We start from the raw sequence: 17,541 nt of genomic DNA, 5'->3' as shown, positions 1-17,541 counted from the left end.
TTTGTGCTCTCCTCTTTCACCCTCATTACAAGGTTACTTAATTCCTCCTCACTTTCTGCCATCAGAGTGGTATCATCTGCATATCTGAGGTAGTTGATATTTCTTCCAGCACTCTTAATTCTGGCTTGGGATTCCTCCAGTCCAGCCTTCCACATGATGTATTCTGCATATAAGTTAAATAAGCAGGGGGACAATATACAGCCTTGTCGTACTCCTTTCCCAATTTTGAACCAATCAGTGTTTCCGTATCCAGTTTTAACTGTTGCTTCCTGTCCCACATATAGGTTTCTCAGGAGATAGATAAGGTGGTCAGGCACTCCCATTTCTTTAAGGACTTGCTATAGTTTGTTGTGGTTGACACAGTCAAAGGCTTTTCCCTAGTCAATGAAGCAGAAGTAGATGTTTTTCTGGAACTCTCTGACTTTCTCCATAATCCAGCGCATGTTAGCAATTTGGTCTCGAGTTCCTCTGCTGCTTCGGAATCCAGCTTGTACTTCTGGGCGTCTTTGGTCCAATACTGCTGAAGCCTTCCTTGTAGGATTTTGAGCATAACCTTGCTAGTGTGTGAAATGAGTGCAATTGTACGGTAGTTGGAGCATTCTTTGGCACTGCCCTTCTTTGGGATTGGGATGTAAACTGATCTTTTCCAGTCCTCTGGCCACTGTTGAGTTTTTGAAACTTGCTGGCATATTGAATGTAGCACCTTAACAGCGTCATCTTTCAAGATTTTAAATAGTTCCACCGCAATGCCATCACCTCCACTGGCCTTGTTGTTAGACAAGCTTTCTAAGGCCCACTTGACTTCACTCTCCAGGATGTCTGGCTCAAGGTCAGCAACCACACTCTCTGGGTTGTCCGGGATATCCAAGTCTTTCTGGTATAGTTCCTCTGTGTATTCTTGCCACCTCTTCTTGATGTCTTCTGCTTCTGCGAGGTCTCTTCCATTTTTGTCCTTTATCATGTTCATCTTTGCACAAAATGTTCCTTTAAATATCTCCAATTTTCCTGAACAGATCTCTGGTTTTTCCTTTTCTATTCTTTTCCTCTATTTCTTTGCATTGTTCATTTAAGAAGGCCCTCTTGTCTCTCCTTGCTATTCTTTGGAATTCTGCATTCAATTTTCTGTAACTTTCCCTATCTCCTTTGCATTTTGTTTCCTTCTCTTCTCTGCTATTTGTAAGGCCTTGTTGGACAGCCACCTTGCTTTCTTGCATTTCCTTTTCTTTGGGATGGTTTTTGTTGCTGCCTCCTGGACAATGTTACGAGCTTCTATCCAAAGTTCTTCAGGCACTCTGTCCACCAAATCAAGTTCCTTAAATCTGTTCTTCACTTCCACTGTGTATTCATAAGGGATATGGTTTAGATTATACCTCACTAGCTCAGTGGTTTTTCCTACTCTCTTCAGTTTAAGCTGATGATCAGAGCCACAATCAGCTCCAGGTCTTGTTTTTGCTGACTGTATAGAGCTTCTCTATGTTTGGCTGCAGAGAATATAATCAATCTGATTACGGTATTGCCCATCTGGTGATTTCCATGTGTAGAGTCGCCTCTTGTGTTGTTGGAAAAGAGTGTTTGTGATGACCAGCTTGTTCTCTTGACAAAGCTCTATTAGCCTTTGCCCTGCTTCGTTTTGAACTCCAAGGCCAAACTTCCCTGTTGTTCCTTTTATCTCTCGACTCCCTACTTTAGCATTCCAATCCCCTAGAATGAGAAGAACATCTTTCTTTGGTGTCAGTTCTAGAAGGTGTTGTAAGTCTTCATAGAACTGGTCAATTTCAGTCTCCTCGGCCTTGGTAGTTGGTGCATAAACTTAGATTATTGTGATGTTGAAAGGTCTGCCTTGGATTCGTATTGACATCATTCTATCATTTTTGAGATTATATCCCAGTACAGCTTTTCCCACTCTTTTGTTGACTATGAGGGCTACTCCATTCCTTCTACAGGCTTCTTGCCCACAATAGTAGATATAGTAATCATCTGAATTGAATTCGCCCATACCTGTCCATTTTAGTTCACTGACGCCCAGGATGTCAATGTTTATTCTTGCCTTCTCCTGTTTGACCACATCCAGCTTACTAAGGTTCATAGATCTTACATTCCACGTTCCTATGCAGTATTCTTCTTTGCAGCATCGGACTTTCCTTTCACTTTCGGACTTTCCTTGCTATTGTTACATGCCAGCAAATCATCTCCGACTTACATGACCCTATGAATAAATGATCTTCAAAATGTCCTGTCCTCAAAACCCTGCCCAACTCTTGTAAACTTCTTTCTGGAGTCAATCCAATCATGTTTGGTCATCCCTTTTCCTCCTACATTCAATTTTTCCTAGCATTACTGTTTTTACCAGCAAGTCAAGTCTTGCCTTCTCATGATATGCCCTAAATATGACAATCTCTCTTCCAGTGTTTTTGCCTCCAGAGATGATTCAAGTTTGATATGTGCTATGACCCATTTTTTAGTGTTTTTGGTGGTCTAGGGACTCCTCAAGGCTCCAACACCATATATGAAGTCATTCTTTTTTTCTCCCCTATCAGTCTTCTTCACTGCCTAGCTTCAACACCACATATGATGATCCAAGAATAAAAGATTATGGATGATCTTAGCCTTGGTCTCCAGTGACACATCCTTACATTTTATGATATTTTCTAACTCCGTTATTGCTGCCCTTCTGAGTCTCAGTCTTCTTCTGATTTCTTGGCTGCATCTCCATTTCAACTGACGATTGAATCAAAGTATAGAAAATATTTATTTCTATTTTCTTCATGGTCAGCATTGAAGTTGTGTGGCATTTCTATAGTCATGATGTCAGTCTTCTTAATGTTCAGCTGAAGTCCTGCTTTGACAATTTTGATTCTTTCACTTTCATCAAAAGTCATTTCAAGCCATTGATGTTTCTTACACCAGGTTTCACTTTTCCATCATCTGGATTTAGTGTTGCTTCCTGTATGATATGTTCTGTGTACAGACATGTAAGAGGATAACATGCACCTTTGTCTAACACCTTTTTCTTAAGGGAACCATTATGTCTCTTTATGTTCTGTCCTTATGGTAACTTCCTGTCCACAATACAGTTTTTGCATGAGGACAAACTAATGATGAGGCATACCCATTTCTTTCAGAACTATCCATAGTTTTTCATGATCCAAAGAATCAAAGGCTTTGCTGTAGTCTATAAAGACTGTTGTTCTTCTAAAACTCTTTGGTGTGCACCAGTAGCCAACAAATACTTGCAACTCTCAGAACCGCTATCCATTATTTTCTTGAAATCATGAGAAATGGGTGAGGTGGCAGAGGATTGGAGGAGGGCCAATGTTGTCCCTATCTTCAAAAAGGGCAAAAAGAGGGACCTGGAAACTACAGGCCAGTCAGCCTGATGTCAATCCCAGGCAAAATTCTGGAACAGATCCTAAAGCAGTGTGCACCTAGAAAACAAGGCAGTGATAACCAGAAGCCAACACGGATTTCTTAAGAACAAATCCGCCAAACTAATTTGATCTCATTTTTTAATCAGGTCACTTCCCTGATAGAGGGAATACTGCAGACATAGTATATCTTTTCTTCAGCACAGCTTTTGACAAAGTCTCCCATGATATCCTGATTAGCAGGCTAACTAGGTGTAGGCTGGATAGATCAAGTGTCAGATGGATACACAATTGGCTACAGAATCCTACTCAGAGGGTGATGGTTAATGGGTCCTTCTCTAACTGGGAGGAGGTAACTAGTGGGGGTAAACAAGGCTCACTCCTGGCTGCAGTGTTCTTCAATATTTTTATTAATGACTTGGATGAGGGAATGCTTGTCCAATTTGTAGATGATACCAAATTGGGCAGAATAGCTAATACCCGAGAAGACAGAAACAAAATTCAAAATGACCTTGATAGGATGGAGCCCTGTGCTGAAAGCAACAGAATGAAATTCAACAGGGATAAGTGCAAAGTACTGCACCTAGGAAAAAGAAGCCAATTGCACAGTAACAAGATGGAGGATATCTGGCTCAGAAAAACTATGAGCGAGAAGGACCTTGGAATTGTTGTAGATCACAAGCTAAATATGAGCCAACAGTGTGATGTGGCTACAAAAAAAGGCAAATGCTATTTTAGGCTGTATTAATAGAAGCAGAGTTTCCACATCTAGCAAGGTGCTAGTCCCCCTCTATTCAGCATCGGTTAGGCCTCACCTTGAGTATTGTGTCCAGTTCTGGACACCACACTTCAAGAAGGATGCTAACAAATTGGAACAAGTTCAGAAGAGGGCAACAAGCTTGACCAGGGGCTGGAAACCAAGCTTTATGAGGAAAGGCTGAAAGAATTGGCCATGGTTAGCCTTGAGAAAAGAAGACTGAGGAGTGATATGATTGTTGTTGTTTAGTTGTTAAGTCATGACCCCATGGACCAGAGGATGTCAGGCCCTCCTGTCTTCCACTGCCTCCCAGAGTCATGTCAAATCATGTTGGTAGCATTGATGACACTGTCCATCCTGTCGTCCCCTTCTCCTCTTGCCTTCACACTTTCCCAACATCAGGGTCTTTTACAGGGAGTCTTCTCATGAGATAGCTAAAATATTGGAACCTTAGCTTCAGGAGTCCTTCCAGTGAGCACGCAGGGTTGATTTCCTTCAGAATGGGCAGGTTTGTTTTCCTTGTGGTCCCCTCCAGCACCACAATTCAAAAGCATCAATTCTTCGGCTGTCAGCCTTCTTTATGGTCCAGCTCTCACTTCCATACATCGTTACTGGAAAAACCATAGCTTTGACTATGTGGACCTTTGTCGGCAAGGTGATGTCTCTGCTTTTTAAGATGCTGTCTAGGTTTGTCATCGCTTTCCTCCCAAGAAACAGGCATCTTTTAATTTTGTGGCTGCTGCCACCATCTGCAGTGATCATGGAGTGATATGATAGCACTTCTCAAATATTTGAAAGGCTGTCATACAGAAGAGGGGCAGGATCTGTTCTTGATCATCCCAGAGTGCAAGACACGTAACAATGGGCTCAAATTAAAGGAAGTCAGATTTCGGTTCAATATCAGGAAAAACTTTCTAACTGTTAGAGCAGTACGACAGTGGAACCAGTTATCTCAAGAGTTGGTGAGTGTTCCAACACTGGAGACATTCAAGAAAACCTTAGATAATCACCTAGCAGATATGCTTTGATTGTATTCCTAGCAGATATGTTTTGATTGTATTGAGCAGGGTGTTGGACTTGATGGCCTTGTAGACCCCTTCCAACTTCACTTTTCTATGATTCTATGACTCTATGAACCACGAAGGATGAATCTCCTCCCCATGGACTGCCAAACCATGAATTGATTGGTTGGTTTGTCAGGGGTTGTTTTTAGACAGTTGGAGGCTGCCTTAAAAAAAAATAAGCTGACCACCCCCCCCACAACCTGCCCCCTTCCAACTATCCCTGTCACCTCCCTACCTTGGCTACAGCCACTGCCACCACCATCCACAGCGGCCTGCACCACGGCAACTTCCACAGTCACCATCCACCACCACTCGCTGCGATGGCTTCTGCCACTATGGCCTGCCTTAAGAGAGTCTGGGCTGCCCTTTGCAAAGAGGGCAGCTGCAGCTTTCCTGCCCTAAAAGAAGCCTCAGCTGCCATCTTTGCAAAGGTTAGCCAGTGTCCCTTCTGACAGGCTGTGGCTGCAGAGGCCACCACAGTGGGCGGCGATAGATGGTGGCGGCAGGCAGCAATGGATGACAGTGGTTCCGGGTGGTGCTGGATGGTGGCAGCGGCTAAGGTAGGGAGGGGAAGGGAGTGGGAGATAGGCTGTGGGGGTGGGTGACTGTGGGGATGGCTGGCTGCCTATAGGCCTGCCTAACAACTGATCGGTGGGCCCATAGGCAAAATGGGAAGGCCACAGGAAGAGAGGGAAGGCTAGCCTTCTCTCTCTTCATATGGGGCACAAATAAAAATGGAGAAATATTCATTCCTTAATATTTGTTGGAGTCTCTGGAACTCACAAATACGAAGGGATTGATGTTTAATGAATCAGCAATTTTAAAGAAATTCCATGATTCATTTTTAATGGTTCTCCATGTCTAGTTACAATGTTCATGTTACATAAGACGATTTCGTCCACTAAATTTCAACATGTAATTGTGACAGAATATGACTTCTCCCCAGCCATAATGAAGTAAAGATTTTACACAGCTGTGTGAGATGAAATAGGTGCTAATTTGAGGTTTAAATCATTGTTAAAATCAGTGTTTGGGTAACCCGTGTGTTCTTTGACTGTAACTCCCAGAAATCCTGGCTAGTTGGCAATGAAGGCTTCTACGAATTGCAGTCCAAGAAACACCTAAGTTACTCAAACATGATACCCAGCATTCTGATGAGCAGGCAGGGAGGGGCAGGGCAGCTCATATGTGTCACTGACACACACACACACACACACAATTTTTAAAATATTATTCAATATTATGTGATTTTAAAATACTGTTCAAAAATACCAGATATTGTTAATCAAAATTATAAAAACATTGACTGGTATTATATAACAGATACAAGTTTTAACCAGAAAGCTAAGTACCTGTTAAATATCGCCGCAGTATGTATGCTGTTCCTAATATTGCCATTTTTGGTAGCTCTGATGGTGTTATTTCTGAAATCTGAAACTGCTTCTAATACTTTATGAAATTCCTTGATATTGTTCCAAACGTTCCGGTGATGATTAAAAAAATATAAGGCACAGGCAATCAAAATTATACAAATATTGACTGGTATTATATAACAGATACAAGTTTTAACCAAAAACCTAAGTATCAAATATTGGTGCAGTATGTATGCTGTTCCTAATATTGCCGGGTTTTGTAGCTCTGATGGTGGTGTGATTTTTGAGATCTGCAACTGCTTACAGTACTGTGTGAAATTTCTTGATATTGTTCCCAAAGCCCTGATGACTACGAGGACCACTGAAGCGTGTTTCACCCCCAAGCAAGCTGTTTCAATTGCCAGATCTCTGTATTTTGTTAGAATTTCTAGTTCTTTATTTTCGATTCTGGCATCCCTCAGAAAAGCAATGTCAATGATCCAGACATTTCTTCATTCTATTACTGCTATGTCTGGTGTGTCATGTTAAAGGTGTCTATCCGTTTGAATCCAGAAATCTCATAAGATCTTGACTTCCTCATTTTCTGACACCTTCTCTACCTGATGTTCCCATGGGTTGTTGGAGGCTGGCAAGTTTTAGTTTTTGCATAATGACCAGTGCACTAACTTTGCCACTCTCTCATGTCCAACTTTGTAATCTGTGCAGTCTTCGGACACTCACAGATGAAGTGTGACAAAGTTTCATCTGTTTCTTGGCAGAGTTGACATTTGCTGTTAGCACTAATCCCTTGGATCTTAGCTTTCATCACATTGGTTTGGAGTGCTTGTTGTTGTTGTTGTTGTTGTTATTTAGATGTAATGTCTTTGCCATCTGCAATCCCTTGCTGGAATGCCTACCCAGCTATATCTGTGTGTGTAGTAGGGAAAGAACAAGAGAACAACTTATTTTTCCCTCTGCGTTGCCAAGCAATTTAGGCATCCATTTAATTTCTTTCGGCTTTTAAAAAGCTAAGAAGATTTGGACTATATGGTAACCTCTATATTTTATGGGCCAGGTACCATATCCTGCATAGCCGTTTCTTCCTAAATGTATCCTAACTCTGACACCAAGTATAGGACCACAACACTGTACTGATGCATTCCTGAATAACATCTAAATCAAGGATAGCTTCTTGAACTTACCAAAGGGAAACATGGAGAGAGTGCTCTGAATCCTCCCATTCATCATACCCTTTCATTCATTTCCTGAAGTGCTGCTTTTTGCCTGCCAGGACAAAAGAGAATTTATCCCATCATGGACAAAAGAAGAAAACTCTGAGGAAGAAGAGCCATCAAGGAAAAAGGATGAGTAGGGGACTGTTCAAACATCCCCTACCATGACCTATTGGAGATTTTAATTCTACCTCCGCTCAGTTTTTGATTGGTCTTCTAATAGGTTCTCACACATATGTCTAAATCCAGAGCCAATACAGTGGTTTTAAAAAGTGCACATGTAGAGCCTGCAATAGCAAGAGCTCCCTTCCCATCAGAAAACCCCTCTGCTTGGCTCACTCTGTACCAGGTGTATCCCTTTTGAGAGCTGGCAGTTTTGTTCCTTCCCTGTGTCAGCATGAAGTGGTACAAAGACGAATGAGTCAATTGTATCTGGTTCAGCATTATCTTTTCCCTGTGGAGTCTGCCTGGAAGAAGGCAAAGCGACTCACAAATGTTGCAGGCAGCCTTCTCTGTGAGGAGCTTTAAATCTTTTAATCAGTTTACTCCAACACAGTTCTTCCTTTACACACCAGTGTGCCACAACATACGGTCTCTGAACTATATGAAATAATTCACAGTCTGTAATTTGTGAACTACAAAGTCCATCTATGGGTTTATTTATTATTTCAATTTAGTTATCTCCCCACAGTGGAAACACATTCTCTGGGCAGTTTACAGCAAAACATACAAAGAAAGAATAAATACAGGGCAATATCCAAACGCATGTCAGCAAATAATAAAATCAATTAATCAATAAAACCACTGAACTAGCTAACCTATCTTTAGATATACAAAACAATTTAGAATTACATTGTACATCACAGGTATGATCACTAATAAAAGGCAGCTTTCTATATTTCTTCCCCCCCATACACACCCACACACACACAAGTTCTTTAAAACTTTGAGGGAAAGCACCTGGTGAAGTTTATTCCAGAGATGTGAGGCCGGCCATAAGAAATGTATCCATTTGTTACATGAGTATATGCATTCATATATATTCCATCACGTTCATTCTGACTTATAGAGACCCTTTTTAGAGTTTTCTAAGTAGGGAATACTCAGGAGTGGTTTACCATTCTCTTCTTGGGGGGGGGGGGAGACACCTGTGCATCTTGCCCAAGCTACACAGGCTGGTTCTTCTGGGATGCACAGTGAAGAATTGAGCTCCCAACTTCAGGCTCAGGAACCAGACACCTAACTCACTGAGTTATCCAGCCAGCATATATAACATGTCACCTTCTCCAAATGTCGCCTGAGGGAAGCTAACAAAGTATGGGAAGCAAATACAAAGTAGTGATCAAAACAGCATAAAAATCACAATAGGAAAGGGATCAATAAAAACAGGCTTAAAAGCAAATTAATTAAAACTCTCCAACTTGGCTGAATGGCAACATGGCTATTGCTCCACAACAAGATGAGACTTTCAGTTCACAGCCTGTCTGCTAGAAGTGAGCGTTGTGCAAAGGATTTCACAGAACAAAGGGGTGCTTTTTCTGATCAAGTTGGAAGATACACATTCATGGTGCCCTTCTCTTAATATGGTTCCAATTACAGTGGGGTCTTGACTTGAGAACTTAATCCGTATTGGAAGGCGGTTCTCAAATCAAAAAGTTCTCAGGTCAAATCTGCATTTCCCATAGGAATGCATTGAAAACCATTTGATCCGTATCTGCTCTTTTCCGTCCATAGAAACTAATGGGAAGCTGCTATTCTGCCTTGGACCACTAGAGGGGGATATTCTGTTTCTTTTTTTTCTTAGGTCAAGAAAGGTTCGGGGAAGGCAGGGAAAATACAGTCCAGGCAGTACCAGGCAGTCCGAAGACTGTCTCCCAATCCACTCTCTAAACGCTGGGAGGAGTGAGGAAGCAGACAGACACCCTTTTCACTGGCCAACAGTTAACGGAAAGTTCAAATTTTGCACTTTCCCTGCCTCCCACATGGTTTTTTTTCAGTTCTTAACTCAAATCTAAGTATGTAAGTCAAGTCAATATTTTCCTATGAGAGTGGTTCTTAAGTCAAAATGTTCTTAACTCGAGCCGTTCTTAAGTCAAGACCCCACTGTATAACTTTCAAGGTTTATTAATATTTTATTAAAAGTTACGTATCACTTTTAGAACCGTATCCTGCATTCCTCCAATCTTTATTATGAATTTGGAAGTGAGGCTGCGTCCCTGAAGCTGTCATGGGCCTACTGAGAAGGTTCTTATCACCAACCAAGTTGGTTTCAACTTTTATGGCATGTGAAATAGTCACACAGTGTGCAGATAGCATTCTATGACTCCAGCTAAAACTAGCCATCAGTCTGTACTGGAGGAAAAAAATAATAATTTTATTACGTCAGGAGCCAATGCAACAAATTGGATTTCGTTCTGTTCATGCCATAGGAAAATGATACAGCTAATATCTCCTGTCTGCAATGCCTCCTCACAAAAGCCTGTGAGATGAATCATTAATACAGATATGGAACCATTTTTATAGATATGGAACTGAGACTGAGGTTTAGTGACTTGCTCAAGGCCATCTGGTGAGTTTATGGCTTAGCTGGAATGTGACGTATCTTTTCCTAGGCCTATTTCCAGTCACCAAGGAGAAAGCAGCAAAGAAATTAAGTCTAGGTAGTGATTAAAATAAACTTTATTTTAGAGGCAAAATGCATCAGAATTGCTTTAACTTGATATGCATATTTTCAGAAAGAGGAATCAGACCAACTTGATATATTACTATGCTGAACTGGCTGAGATGGTACTGAACCTATTGGAGAACAGCAGTAAAGAAAGAGGACTATTTATGGTTAACAGGAGATTGTGCTCTTTTTTGAATACTGGAAATCCCATATATATGATTTCTGATTTCTGTTAATCTAGCAAGTAGTGAAATGATTTGTGGTTTATACAGTACAGAACGAAGAGTGGCATAGTCTAAATTTGAAGAGACATACAACAATGTATTCACGAAGGCTTTCACGGCTGGGATCTAATGGTTGCTGTGGGTTTTTCGGGCTCTTTGGCTGTGTTCTGAAGGTTGTTCTTCCTAACATTTCGCCAGTCTCTGTGGCCGGCATCTTCAGAGGACAGCACTCTGTGCCCTGTGGGCACCTCTGGCCTAATGAGCACAGAGTGCTGTCCTCTGAAGATGCTGGCCACAGAGACTGGCGAAATGTTAGGAAGAACAACCTTCAGAACACAGCCAAAGAGCCCCAAAAACCCACAACAACCATAAGACATACAACAATCTTTTGTGCTCACGGTCCGATAGCAATGTAGGGCATTTAAAAGTGTTCATTGTTGTCTCAAATAAGATATTTCAAAACTATAAACTATTACTAGGAGTATACATGCACTCTTTTTGAGAAGAAGAGAATCAGCTGTCATGATTAAATCCAGCACTGCTGTTAACATCATAACTGGATGGCCCCATAAAGAGACAGCCATGTTCTTCAAGGCCAACAGCAACTGTACCTGGATATTTTTTCTTACATTTTTGTAAAAGAAGGCCCATAAAACCATATTTCATTCTTCTAACAAACAAAAAATATATCTGGAATGCTGGGAGAAAAACAGGTTAGAAACCATCTCTTGTGTCCCTTAATACAACCTATTCTTTGGCTCTTCAGTACATGGAATTCAGGAACACTTAAGTTTCAAAAGAACTGTGATTCTTGGAATAGCAATTCAAGACAGACTTGGAAAAGAAAATTCTTTGCATACACAAACCCCGGGGGAGATCAATGTTCTGAGAAACTGAAATCAAATTAATTTCCACATTGGCTATCATTTTTGAAAAGTAGATACACCTTAGGTTATACTGAGTAATAAAACACTGTTGTTTTTGTTCTTTTCTCCCCATTCCCTATCCCTACCTTTTTAATTAGAATCTTCCATGGAGGCACTGTGATAATCCCTGGAACACAGACCGCTGTTTCTCCAATTACAGTATAACAAATACCACCAACATGACAAGTGCTGTTTTGGAATTCTGGGAGTAAGCCAAGAAGAATATTTTTCTCATTCCTATGCATATGTAGAATTGATTGCTTAGTTTTTGAAAAAAAGGTAAGTCAGGCAAGTTCATACACTTCCTCTTTTTTTCCAGACGTAATATGCACCAAATGACAGACGGACTGGAAAAACCAGGACAGATCCGTTGGCCATTAGCCATTACTTTAGCAATTGCCTGGGTTTTAGTCTATTTCTGCATCTGGAAAGGGGTAGGCTGGACAGGAAAGGTAAGAGGGGTTTTTGCATTGTGTTCTGTTTTTTGTTTTGCAAACCTACCCACTGCAATCTTAATCAGCACAGTTTTTTTTTTAAAAAAATGCATGCATTGGTACAGATAGATGTGTCTTGTTGGTAGACCTTTCCATGAAATTTTCAAATATGTTTACCGCACATTATACACTGATGTCTTTGTTTATTCAGCTTACAGACCAGCCTTCCTTATAGGAACTCAAAGCAGTGGATACTGCTGTGGCTTAAATTAAATGTAAATGCTATGTTTGAATTGTCTCTGTTCCAAATTGCATGATTAATTACTTAGGCTTCACAAAGTGATTTCTGTGAGCATTTAAAAGAGAACAAAAATGATAAGAAGATAAGTAAGTGTGCAAGATTGAAGAAGCAGGTTAGATGAAAGAAAACTGAGCATGAATTTGTTCTGCATTACACAACAGTGAGATGGAATTTGTAGCATCTACTTAAGAAAGGAGACTAGTGCTAGATTTCTCTCAGATGTCCCATTACAGTATTATATTTTCAATTCTAGTGTTAAACTCATTGAAGGAATTCAGTATGACCCTTGTGTTTAATCCTGTCCATCTCATTCTTCATATTAGGTGGTGTACTTTTCTGCTACATACCCATATGTCATGTTGCTTATCTTGTTCTTCCGTGGAGTAACACTACCTGGTGCAAGGGAAGGCATTTTATTCTACATAACCCCTAAGTTTGAAAAGCTGTCAGATTCTGAGGTAAGTATTTTGAATTATAAGTATTTTGAAGTATTTTGAATTCCATTTTGAATTATATTGTCACTTTTTTTAAAAAAAAATATTATTATGTTACTTTTATGTCTTATTGTTAGCCACTCAGAGTAGACTTCGGTCTAGATGGGCAGGGTATAAATAAATAAATAAATAAATAAATAAATAAATAAATAAATAAATAAATAAATAAATAAATAAATAAATAAATAAATAAATAAATAAATAAATAAATAAATAAATAAATAAATTCAGGCCGGATTTGTAACTTAAATATTTATATGATTGTTGTTATTACTCTAGTGTTATTATGTACTTATTGCCTAGCAATATTCTCACCTTTGAAAGTATGGATATCACAAATAAAAAGTTACACACATTTGTTCTTTATTATTAGGTATGGCTGGATGCTGCCACACAGATCTTTTTCTCTTATGGTTTGGGTCTTGGCTCATTGATTGCTCTAGGAAGTTACAACCCCTTCAACAACAATGTTTACAGGTAAAGCAGCAAGGTTTCTCTCCTGGCCTAGATATGACATATATGGAGACATTTCAAGTCATATGGAACACACTCCCTATGAAATCTAAGAAGAAAGGCTGTATCTAAAACAGGGCACTAGGAATTGCCTAAGTTGCCTTCCATATTAAACTCAGAGTGGCAGCTTGTTCTTCAAGGAGAGCTCCTGCCAACAACGTTGAGCTACAAATGGAAATAGTTGGAATACAAAATTGAAGACTTCATTCCTTCCAGTACTACATTCAGATTGTCTAATGCCTATCATTTGGGAAGAAATACAGGGCAATCAAAGATATTGTGATGGTTTCTCTATGTTTAAAGCAATTTTAGAGTTACACATTCATCTTATTTTGTAAATTGAAATTAAAAAATAATTTTACAAATTTACATTCAGTGGCTTCCAAGATATATAGCGTCTTGAAGGTGTCAGTTTGATGGGGAAGGATTACGGAGCCGTTCTTGTAGCCCTTAATTGGACAGCATGAGATCCTAACAGATTATCTTTTCTTGTAGAAGGCCTGTAAGATCAAGGGTATGCATGCTATAGGGAGATTTCAGGAATAATTACAGCATATTTTCGTCCTTCCTGCTTCCCACACTCTCTCATTCATTCATTCATTCATTCATTCATTCATTCATTCCTAGTTGTGTGGCAGTAGAAGATTCCAGCTGGAGAGAAAGGTGGAAGCTTTCCTTTTTCCTCCTGAAGAACTTCTGTTTTTGGTGTGGTTTTTGCTGTTGTCTGGTGAGCCAGGAACAGCTCTGGACAGCTAGTAGGAAGTCTGAACAAAAGGACTTTTCTGGTTCTTGGGGTTCACTATAACAATTGTAATCTTACGATAGAAAGTTCTATGAGCATTGCATGTCTAGAGAAGCTTTGTATGCTGCATATCAGGGTATAGAGCACTCTTACAAAAGAAACGAAGTTGGCTGATTCCTTTCTGTCCTTCTACCAGCAAGCAAAAGCTTTTTTTTTCTTCAACAAGCTCAGCGAGGAGTTTTAATGTGGCATGCTGTATTCTTTATTGTGTTCTCCTGTGTTTTAGTGTGTTTTAAACTGCTTTTGTATTAGTATTATTTTTGATGCTATTTTATGTTTAATTTTTAAAACACTAGAACTTGCCAGCTGAAATCTATTAGTAAGTTGAAGCTAGAGCAAGCCCATTTAATCAGTGAGGATATGTCTCATTGATTCAATGGGCCTACCCTAGTTGTAACTTACTACCAAGTTTTTTGCTATGTTTTTTAAAATCATTAGTGAGCCACTTTAGGGTGTTGCATTGGAAGAAAGGTAATATTAAAAAAGATAGACAGATTCATTCATTCATTCATTCATTCATTCATTCATTCATTCATTCATTCTATCTGGGTATTCTTGGCTGAGATTCTTTCAGCCATATGTAATACAGCGATACATCATACAAATAACATACTTTCCCTTAAAGTATCTTATTCAGAAAAGTCTGAACAAGAGACACACCAAAAAATAGTGTTTCAAATGGCAAGCAAGAATCCTATTGCTGCTCATGTTAAAACTCATATCTAGAGATTAAATAAGATGGCCTTTTTTATTTATAAACAGCCAACTTTGACTATTCAGTCATTAAACAGAAACATTAATTAATGCTAATGAGAGTATGGTTAAGCTCTCTGACAAGAAGAATATGGTTAAAGTGTTCGATTTCACAAAGGGTCACTATCCCTTGCTCTTTTCTTCCTTCAGGGACTCTATCATAGTGTGCTGCATAAACTCCTGCACAAGTATGTTTGCTGGTTTTGTTATCTTCTCTATTGTTGGATTTATGGCTCATGTCACCAAGCGTCCTATTGAAGAAGTTGCAAAATCAGGTATGCTGTCTCTTTAATGAATTGTGGTACATTCTTGTTTCATTAGCTAGTATGTATGGTAATTAACTCTTTCTAAACATTGGTAATTTCACCTGTTTGGCTGTTCATCTGTCTTCTGCCCAGCCACCTGAAGAAGATATAATTCAAAAGACCAAAGAGAATTGACAGTCCTCACAGTTATAGCTGACTGTTTTTTACAACCTCAGCAAAAACTGGCCTGAATGTCTTTATGGAGTCTTTGATATTGTTTTCATTGATAATTCTGTTGTCCTCATCACATATGTTAGACCAGTTTTGTATTTTCCCCTGCTGCTCCTCCCCCCATGAATTGTTTTGCTAGTAAACAGGGTAGAGATATTGTCTGGAAAAAAATTAAATGGGAAGAAGTAAAAGTCAAAATCCTACTAGAATTTCCATTAATGTTGTGTAATCTGTTGCAGCTAATCACAGTAAATTTAACAATATGGACCACGTCCTGCGACTGCATTTCTTAAAGACAATCATAAGACACATTTTGGCTGTCAAAATTGTAGAAAATGCTGCTTTAAAATAAATTTGGATACAGTTCTCAAGTCAAGACCCCACTGTAAACTTAATGTAATGGGGACATTGAATGATTTTCCAGCAGTATCACATTCTGTGACCTATAGCCAATATCAACACTGGCACTGCAGCACTAACATGATGGAACATTCTTCCCTTCCTGTTCAAAATTATGCAAGCAAAAGGAAAATAGTGATTTGAAGAATATATAGGAATAGAAAGCCTAGAAAACACCCCTGGATCCTTACAATGTGGATAATAAGAACAAAGAGATAGCAGGCATATTTTAAAAATGAGTATCTACTCTTCTCCCTCCAAGTTAAATGCTGATGGATATTAATAATTCTATCATTGAGGATTTTTAAAAAATTGCAGTGTATGTAAAAGAACTGTTTGAATAGAAGGGACCCAAAGTATTTATTGTACGAAATATTGATACCAGACTGGCAGTATGAACATTCAAAAACTAAACTGCAATACAGATAACAAAAAGAAGCAAAGTACCTGGACTTGATGTTTTCTCAGATGAATTAAGACTAATGGAAGATCATGACTTCTTGATGGCGTTTTAGCAAATCTTTTCAATCATATCTAGGTAAAGGTAAAGGTTCCCCTTGACAATTTTTGTCCAGTCGTGTTCGACTCTAGGGGGCAGTGCTCATCCCCGTTTCCAAGCCATAGAGCCAGCGTTTGTCCGAAGACAATCTTCTGTGGTCACATGGCCAGTGCGACTTAGACACGGAACGCTGTCACCTTCCCACCGAGGTGGTCCCTATTTATCTACTTGCATTTGCATGCTTTCGAACCGCTAGGTTGACAGGAGCTGGGACAAGTGAGGGGCGCTCACTGCGTCGCATGGATTCGATCTTACGACTGCTTGGTCTTCTGACCCTGCAGCACAGGCTTCTGCGGTTTAGCCCGCAGCGCCACCACGTCCCTCTCAATCATATCTAGAGAACAACAATCATTCTTGAAATCTGGCTGAGACAAACCTTTATTACATTAACTAGCAGATAAATGCTGAAACTTGCATAGTAACTTTAGTGATCCATTTGGTAATGGTTTTCTTAAAAATCATGCCATAGCAGAATTTACACAGAGTGTGAAGAAGGATCAGGAAGCATGCAGTTTGGATTAGAACCAGAGAAAAAACATTGTATTCTACCTATATGCAGTTGGTGAGAGAAACTGTGATGTAGATATGTATTTTATTGACTGTGGTAACAGCCTTTGACAATGTCCAGCAGCTGATGGAGTTGTTCATAAACAAAGGTCCCAGTTGAAGAGACATTTTGTGTTTTGATATTACACTGCAAAAAGAATAAACTAGCTTCAATGTTTCTCACAAAAGTATTAATTTTAAATATGTATGTGTGTGTGTGCATACAATAAACCTTATCTCGTGTATCAGTGATATGCTTATGACTGAATCATGCTTTACTGAAATCTTTGTTTCAAATATTTTACCTCTGCTCCATATCCCTCATTTTACATCTTCCAATCATCAGACCTTACTGTGCTTCTCGAACTATTTTGGTCTAAATCCAATAGTCAGTCTCAATTAGAACAGACCCATTGAATTAATGGGACTGATCCATGTGATCTTAACAAGTTTTACTCATGCCCTGGGTCTGCTCTAGTTAGGACTGACATTTGGGTTTGCCACAATATCTGTAACTTTGATGTCTAGTTGGTGTAATGCATCTTATTGTTTTGTGTTATTGTACTTTGAAATAAGCTGCACTGCCCAGAATCCTGTTGCTCATCTATACTTGCATAAGGGAAACAACATAAAGCTTGTCAGCAAATTACCACTTATTAACAAGGTGCTATTTCCT

The 17,541-nt window shown here is 39.5% G+C and overlaps 1 protein-coding gene across 5 annotated transcripts in view; it reads left to right on the top strand.

The window, feature by feature from the left end:
- SLC6A1 (solute carrier family 6 member 1) overlaps positions 1–17,541 on the top strand; it is a 155,320-nt gene that overhangs the window by 123,797 nt on the left and 13,982 nt on the right. For all 5 annotated transcript variants that reach the window (XM_072989728.2, XM_072989730.2, XM_072989731.2 and 2 more), the window contains 5 exons: positions 11,687–11,796; positions 11,908–12,040; positions 12,647–12,781; positions 13,191–13,294; positions 15,036–15,160. In XM_072989728.2, the coding sequence (XP_072845829.1) occupies positions 11,687–11,796; positions 11,908–12,040; positions 12,647–12,781; positions 13,191–13,294; positions 15,036–15,160 (607 nt within the window). The remainder of the gene's footprint in view (positions 1–11,686; positions 11,797–11,907; positions 12,041–12,646; positions 12,782–13,190; positions 13,295–15,035; positions 15,161–17,541) is intronic.

The sequence above is a fragment of the Pogona vitticeps genome, chromosome 2 (genome assembly GCF_051106095.1).
Source record: "Pogona vitticeps strain Pit_001003342236 chromosome 2, PviZW2.1, whole genome shotgun sequence".
Classification (NCBI taxonomy): domain Eukaryota; kingdom Metazoa; phylum Chordata; class Lepidosauria; order Squamata; family Agamidae; genus Pogona; species Pogona vitticeps.
The sequence above is the reverse complement of the archived record's forward strand: the minus strand, read 5'-3'. Positions and strand labels throughout refer to the sequence as shown.